The following is an 8,192-nucleotide window of genomic DNA, read 5'->3' on the forward strand; positions in this document are numbered from 1 at the left end:
AAGAGACTTCATCTGTTCCCATAATGTATAACGTCTTAATCCATAATGGGGAAATAGTTTTACTGCTGCGCTTTTAAACCTGTTCACAAACTGACATGATTTTGATAATTGTTGATTTGATTCAAAAATGCAAGAAAGTTCATATTTAAGTGTTTATTTTTAAAACTTGAATCAACATAAAATATAGAAAATCAAATATACAGGTGAAAAAGAAAATGTTGAGCTGCATCTTCAGAGGCTTCTCCTTCGAACCAGTCTGTCTTTTTTACTGTCCTATTACTGTACAGCTCAATGACATTTGTCTTTTTGTTGCTTCAATAGAAACTAATCGTTCACGTGGTCAAACTGAACAGTGCGTATCCGAGCTATGTGCTTCAACATCAAGCAGAGCGTTTGGTTGTCATGGAGATAACAGATCTTCCAAGAACTTTTTCAGTGTCCTCTCGGCATCAGTTTATCATGATGAAGTTTGACTTGCAATGAGCTGAAAAACAGAGGAAAATGACCTACAGTCTTGTGCTTCAAGAGGAAGTTTACAAATTTAAACACACAACTGCATATGTTATTTTTTGCGTTCTAGTTTTACTGTTCACGTTAATGCGTGAAAACCACTTCCTTATTTTTTGTGTACTTGCAAAGCTCTTGTTTGTTGAACATGGAAGCCCTGACTTCATCAGGGTGCTGCACATTTTACTGAGTGTATGGACTTACAAATGTTAGCACGTCACTTACCAATGAACTCTGCAACAGGGTCATGTTCTCCCTCTGTGCGGATCGTTCCGGCGATGCTGTCGTTCTCGAGGATGGGCAGGAAGAGCTGAACAAAGTCGGACGTGTAGGGAGGCGCGATCACATCCAGCACCTATAGATAGATAAATAGATAGCTAGATAAATAGATAGATAGATAGATAGATAGATACTTTATTGATCCCCAAGGAGAAATTCAAGATCCCAGTAGCTTAAAGACATCACACACAACATACACATACATCATAAACAGGATGATAAAATAACAAATCCACATGAATAATATGGATAATAAAAGAAAAGATACTAAATAAAAAAAAATCCACATGAATGTACTAAAGGATGTATAAGCATGAGATGCTTGCAGGGACTGACAAATATAAAGAGAAATATTCAAGTTTAATTGGGATGTTCTAAGGTTTGCTTCAAAACCCAAGTAACAAATGTTTTCTGGTGGCGTTAAAGGTCTGTTTATGTAATCCGATATTTATTAACCACAGTAAAGCAGGCCTGTTTTCAATGATGATCACATTAAATCTGCAATTACTTTTTTTGGCCACTTGGGAGCATTGATCTACATTGTCCATCTACTTTCTTTTTAAGTTGATATGGCGAATGTATTGGCTTATTCACATTATTATCATTCATTTGGAGTTGTGTTTGTGGCCACCTGATTAATTTAAGTCCAATATTCACTTTTTTTCAGCAGTTTTTGGTCTCCGTAAGAAAATATCGGAGTCTTTAGCTGCTAAATGCTCGTTAACGTTAAGATGTTTTTAAGTTAATTTATCTGAAATGTATACACTCAATATATTATTCATGGTAGGGGTAATGTACCTGAAATCAAAACATTTTAGGGCCTTAAATGTATAAAACATAGTTTAAGACGGTCAGGACCTGCAGACCCCCTGGAACTTCTGTGATGGAGGAAAATACTCAAAGTAAACCAGAGGTCACTTCCTTTCCGACATTTTCTCTCTTTACCAATAATCGAGATCAGAAGCAGCTTTTACCTCAGTCACAAAATATCTAATGAGGGAGATGTCGGTGTTGAGTTTCTCCAGACACTTGCGAATGTAACCAACTACAGGCAGGACGTAGCCACGGCTCAGCAGATGAACCATTCGGTCCAACAGAGTCTTCTTCAACTCCAGCTGAGGGGGTGGGGGATAAAGCCAACACACAGTCAGCTAAGAGGTTGCACAGTTACAACATACTGAAATAGGAAGAATTACAGTATCACAAACAGACCTGCTCCATGACGTCCAGCTGAGAGTGCTCCGTCTCGAAAAGCTTGATGAGCAGCTGGAGGACCTGCGGGTGCAGCAGCTGGTGACACGTACAGATCTGTGTGGAGTGCGCATTCAAGTTTGAATTGAACCGCCGTCTTAAAGAATGAAAATGTTAAGCTTCCTCTGCTAGTAAGGTCATACCTCGTCCAGTAGAGCCAAATGTACCGGGGTGTGGTCTGTCTGCAGCTGGAAGTACCGCGGCTCAGACACTGTCCAGTCCACCCATTTCAAAACCCCCATAGAAACTACTGGAAACCTGAAACACACACACACACACACACACACACACACAGACAGACACACACACACCAGAGATCAGTCAAGCGTGAGAAGGGCGGGCTATCGAACCTCAATTCTTCTTGAATACAACCAAAAAGTGTCCATACAAATAGGTATCGAAAACTGACAAGTGCCAAAAGCTGTCACTGAATCCGTAGTCTTCCTTTTTTGAGAAAATATCTGAAATGTTTAAATGATACCCAGCAATGAGTAACCAAAGTCAATGAAACAATCCGGATGATCATCACAAAAGTCTTCACTCTATTCCCTCCTGGATAAGGAAATATCAAAGTTAGATCAAACTTTTATTTCCTGGTCAGTATAACTGGTTAGAGCTTCAATGTAAACCTCAATTTAATAATGAATTTAACCCAGTATTGACGTTCCAATTTAATTGCATTAATACATGTTTTGCCTTTTACAACCATCAACACAGCGACCAGTATAAACCTGCTTCTTATCAAATAGATAGAACACCCCCCCCTAAAATAACAAGTTGTGAAAGAGGTTCATCCTGTGGTCCAGGAGGTCATCGGTAAACAGTTTGCATTATCCTCATCACTGTATCTGTTAAACCATACATTGGAAAATCTTTTTGACACGGACACCAAATATCTGTTGTTAATTCTTTTATTTCTAGCTAAAAAAATATTTTACTGAGGTGGTCTGCCCCGCAAGTCTCAACGGTCGGAATGTGGTTGTCACAGATATCGTCTCTTCTCCTTTTGGAGAAACTGACTTATAACCTCAATAATCATAGTTACGACAGATTGTGGAGACTTTGGAGACCACTGCATTCCTTCCTGCAGAGACTCTGACTTCACTGTGTTTGGTTTAATCTGTATGTACCTAGCTATTTATTTATTGTACAGTACTAGTTAGTTTGTTATTCTATATATATTAATACTTCTTTGAACTTAGTTTGAAGACAATGCAGCGTCTGCTGTTCGTTTTGGGTGGGATTTTTCTGTTATGTATGTTTTTGTGTGTATGTATGTATGTATGTATATATATATATATATATATATATATATATATATATATATGTACAGTATATATCAGGGGTCACCAACCTTTTTGAAACTGAGAGTTACTTCATGGGTATGGAGTCATACGAAGGGCTACCAGTTTGATACACTCTTCTGAAATAACAAATTTGCTCAGTTTGCCTTTAGTTATATATGGTTATTAATGATTAATGATACTCATCTATGTGAAGACACTGATCATGTTATAATTATCAATTATCAATCAATCAATTATCTACAATGACTTAACAAGGTGGCAAACAGATAATATCAATATTCAATTTTCATTTTTAGAACAGGCCTGAGGGCTACTCATGTGGTCCTTGGGGGCTACCTGGTGCCCACGGGCACCGTGTTGGTGACCCCTGGTATATATACTTGTTTCTGTTGTTGGTGTGTCTGTTAAACTCAAATCAATAAAAAATTAAAATAAATAAATAAGTTGCAGGCTTTGGAGGAATGAGATCTTGGTCGTCTACTCACCGGATGCACTGGTACAAAGTGCCGAGTTCAGCCACCAGCTCTGTGGCTCCTTTGTTCTCATTGCAGCACAGGTTGTGCACAGTCTCTATGGCCTTGGAGGTCGACTTCAGCTCATCTTTGTTGATGTTGACTCGCTTGTTCTGAAGTTGAACAGAAAGAAAAATGTAAACCAACTACTCTAAACCAGTTACTCCGTTACTAACACACAAATTCATCCCTGTTTTCTGTACCTTTTTCCACGTTTCAACCACACTGGCAGCGTAGGCCAAGATGTGGATGTATTTGTGTTTATGGTCTTGGTTAATCTTTGATCCGGGCTTAAACAGTGACTGCATGAACAGGTCCAGAAAGGCAGGCACTCTGATCTAAAGACGAGAAAGATTAATATTTCAGCACCTTAACAAGCACGTAGTTGATAGAAACAGGGTCAAAGACGCTTCGTCTTTACCAGCTCCACAGGAGGCGGGTCCATGCTGCTGAACATCTTGAAGAGAACTGTGATATCTGCAGGATTCAGGGCTCCTTTAGACAACATGGCACCCAGCGCCTGGCAGGCTCGAGGGTAGGCGGCTGCTGTGCCGAGTGCGAGGGTTATCTGACTGGCATCGTGACCTCTGTGATATAAACCACAACCACACAATCAATATCATGCTGATTTTAATGGAATCCTGGTTGTACAGGGCATTTCATGGTGAGATTCTGATGAAAAAGAGACAGTCACCTCTCATGCGCTGACTTCTGCACCTCCTGGCCGATCCTACGAACAGCTGAACCGCCCTGTTCCTCCTGAGACAGGATGGACATCATCGCCTGGGCAAAGAGGTAGGTGTGCTCGCCATGACACACCATCTTCTACACGAGAGAGGAGGGAACACCTCAGCATGCAGCAAACAGAGGAACAGAAGAGCACCACGTGTACTGACTGACTTTTACATAATGTGTTGTTAATATAACGCAGCTTGTTATTTTTATTCTGGACTGACCTCTCACTTCATAAGGCAAGGAGGTAAATAATCTATGGAAAAAAATAATCCTTTAGACTATAAAATGTATTAAGAAGAGTGAAGAACATCACAGTTTGTAGAGGACTTCTTGCTGGTTTCAGTTACAATTCAAAATTCATAGATATTCAATTTACAATGATAGAAAAATAGCAAATCCTCAGATTTTTTTGAAGAGTGGGAGTCAGTGACTGTTTGTCAGTTTTGCTTGATACATAAATTAAAAACAATTCATTACCAAAATAGATGATTTAAATATTAACCGGTTTAGCACTAAAATCAGGGTTTTAAAATGTCAATTGTGTATTTAAAGAACTGCAAGGTACAATATAAAAGGATGTATTAATATGAATATTTAAAAACATGAAACCAGATTTAAAAAATATAATTTACGAAACAGTCACTGTAAAGTAACAGAAGCAGGACTCTAAAAATAATTGGTAAATGGAGATGGCACTTAATTTCATAGCACCATGGTTAATGAAACATAGAAGCTAATAGGCTCACAGCAAATTCTGGCAGGTTCTTCTCCAGGTTTTCTTCTCCTCCATCCAGCAGCGTGGCCAACGATGTCCTCAACACCCGGGAGAAAACTTCCAGCTGCTGACATGCTGTGGACACGCTGGTGATCTCACCCTGATAACCTGCGTCTGAAATGAGCTAAACACGCACAAAACATATGTTCATCTTTTGAGGCATTGGAATGTAAAAAGTGAACAAAGCAAAAAAACTGCTCAACTTCACAAAATTTAAAAGAGGCATTGCCTGTTCTACGTATTAATCTTTCATTGTATTGAACTTTCAATTATTTGGATTTATAAATTCATCAGTTATTGTTTAGGCTGTAAAATGTCAAAAATAATTACCAACAGCTATTTTTTTCTAGCAAAAAAAACCAACCTTTTCCTTCCCCTTTATTCTTACTTTTACAGCACACGTTGGTGACTTTAACACTTCAAATTGACTGCCTCCATTCTAAAGCATTATTACATGTCCTAAACTTCTGGACCAGGAACTGCTTTACTACTACCAGTACTGCTACTACCACCCCCACTGTACCTTCACAGTGAAGTTGAGCATCAGGCAGTCTGGGTGAGCCTCTGCCAGCTTATAGAAAAGATCTCTCCACGTAGTGTGTGCTATCATCTGTTCGAGCCAAGCAGGAGTCTGAAAACACAAGAGACTGTATTGCTTTGGTTCATAATAGCTTCACTTACATGTAGCCATGACAACTAAATCTTTTTGCACAAGCCGTCCAGGATTTGTGATCATTTGTATTCGTAAAATTACAACCTAGTGTTCAGAAATCTCACCTCTCCCTCTACAGTGAAAATGGAATCAGCTTTTTGGGGGTCAAAGTGTTTTATCAGGAGACTCTTGAGGTGATTTTCTACTCGCTCTTGGACCTGAGCAGGCTCTACACCTGTAGTCAAAATAAAGAAATTACAGATTAATGAACGGGCGTCAATGAGGCACAAGGTAACAGTCGGAGGAGGAAGGGGAAGGTTGTTGTTTTTGGCACAGCCAGCTAGTCCCGAAAACATCGCAGGATCTTGTAGTCTGCTACCTACCCATCTGGATGAGCCACTCTGCCAGCAAATTTACTGTCTGGGCCACAGCGGAGTAGTTTTCAGAGAGAAGCTGGATGACGTGTTCTGGGGAGCCACCTGATTGGAAATACCTGAAAAAAATATGGTTTCTATGATTACATTCTCAGTGGGTCTTTAGGATTCATGTGTGCTCTCGCATTGGTCAAAACACTAGCCTCCCTGTGCAGTGTGCAGTTGTTTTGTTTTCTCGTTCTTATTTAGAAATGTTGCTAATTGGGAGGAATGGTGATAAGATTGTGTTTGTATGAGAAAACAGGTGCTTACGTTTTTAGGGTGTTGAAGATGGCAGGCTCCATGATGTAATCCCTGCTGGAGAATTTCTGAAGACAATCTTCCTGGATTTTCCCATCATTTTCCCCTTCCACATAATCCTCCAGAAAGGAACATTGATACATGTGTTTATGCTTCTGCAATAGCTCTCCTGTCTTTATTAAATCTCTATTCTCTTTATCTCTTTTGCATACAGTAACATGTATAGAGTGACAACAACATTGAGAGGGCAGAGGAGGATTGACTAGTGCCACAGAAGAGAACAAACACAATGAACACATTTTCATGACACTAACGGATGTATGTGACTGATTGAGCATCATCAGATTTAAAGCACAATAAAATGTAAATGAGAGCCAGTTTAATAGCGATGTAAAAGAGACTTTCCATATGGGGTCCTTCTTCCGGTCTTTCCTTGTTGAATGCGTGTGTAAATAATAATAATAATAACAACAACAATAATACACTTCCTTTGGTGGAAGTGTTCTTTTCAAAATCGGTTTGGCTGAAAATGAGTTTTTCTTATCATAATATGATAAGACTTTAGACCAATCAGAACAAATGTTGTGCCATTTTTGCTTGTCATACTAGCTTTTAGGGGTCGTGTCCATGGATGTATTAAAATGGTAAAGGATGGTAACCTATTATTTGCGAATGTCTCGCGAGATGGTTAAGGTTAGAAGACGTCGTCGTGTAGCGAATCTCGCGCGAGTTTTCGCAAATTTTAAACTGGAGTTCTAGACACGAACGTCTTTGAGCACAAATGGGTTAATAAACATAGCTATGTGTTATCGAGCAACTGATGAGGCTTCTGCTGGAAGAAAGACCTTCACAGGTTTATGTAAACAACCTACTGCCATTTAATGGTACGGGCAATAATTACAAAAACAAAATGCCGTGACAGAGATAAAAGAAAATGGTTAAATGGTATATTCAAGTGAGCTGAGTAACAGTTAACTTCCATGTCCACTCGCTGTAACGTTAGTTAGCCTGTAGCTGGCTAACGGAGCCGCTGCGAGTTAAATCCATGCAGAACATCTTATCGGTGCAGTTGTGTGAACACATCTGTCACTCTGTTAGCTGAACGTTAATGCAACGTTGTCACAACAAACCGGCAGCTTGTGTAGTAGTTGTAGCTGTAGCTAAGCTAATGCTACTTAGCTAGCTAGCTAAACTAACCGTGCACTCTGCACAGCAACAAGTCGTCATCTCACCATGGGACCCTCCCCCGTGCCTTCCCAGTCTCCACCGCCGCTGTAATATTCCTCGTCCATGATGACGGGAGAGAAGTAGCGTTGAACTAGCTAGCTACAATAACCCTGCTGTACGTTTTAAATCTTGACGTGACTTGTTTTCCGAATGATGCTGCTGGAAGCAGCTAGCCTGTTTAGCTAGCAAGCTAACAACAACAGGAAGGAAAATGGCGAGTCGGTGAACGGCAGGCCACGCCCCCCGCTTTAATCGCTGGTGTCATTATTCCCT

The 8,192-nt window shown here is 39.9% G+C and overlaps 1 protein-coding gene across 1 annotated transcript; it reads right to left on the reverse strand.

The window, feature by feature from the left end:
* Positions 1-138: 138 nt before the first annotated feature.
* nelfcd (negative elongation factor complex member C/D) lies at positions 139-8,147 on the reverse strand. Its single transcript, XM_039797072.1, has 15 exons — positions 7,925-8,147; positions 6,705-6,811; positions 6,402-6,511; positions 6,144-6,253; positions 5,890-5,997; positions 5,338-5,490; positions 4,551-4,681; positions 4,278-4,443; positions 4,060-4,194; positions 3,830-3,969; positions 2,181-2,295; positions 1,999-2,094; positions 1,761-1,901; positions 733-862; positions 139-484 (listed from the first exon to the last, which is right to left on the reverse strand). The coding sequence occupies exons 1-15, from the start codon at positions 7,982-7,984 to the stop codon at positions 450-452; spliced, it is 1,737 nt and encodes a 578-aa protein (XP_039653006.1). The 5' UTR covers positions 7,985-8,147; the 3' UTR covers positions 139-449.
* Between the last annotated feature and the right edge of the window lie 45 nt (positions 8,148-8,192).

The sequence above is a fragment of the Perca fluviatilis genome, chromosome 4 (assembly GCF_010015445.1).
Source record: "Perca fluviatilis chromosome 4, GENO_Pfluv_1.0, whole genome shotgun sequence".
NCBI classification, from domain to species: domain Eukaryota; kingdom Metazoa; phylum Chordata; class Actinopteri; order Perciformes; family Percidae; genus Perca; species Perca fluviatilis.

Coding starts and splice junctions, on each gene's coding strand:
- nelfcd (XM_039797072.1), bottom strand. CDS start 7,984: ATGGACGAGGAATATTACAGCGGCGGTGGAGACTGGGAAGGCACGGGG. Junction 6,812..7,924: donor GCACGGGGGAGGGTCCCATG/GTGAGATGACGA, acceptor TCCTTTCTGGAG/GATTATGTGGAAGGGGAAAA. Junction 4,444..4,550: donor CAGAAGTCAGCGCATGAGAG/GTGACTGTCTCT, acceptor TTTATATCACAG/AGGTCACGATGCCAGTCAGA.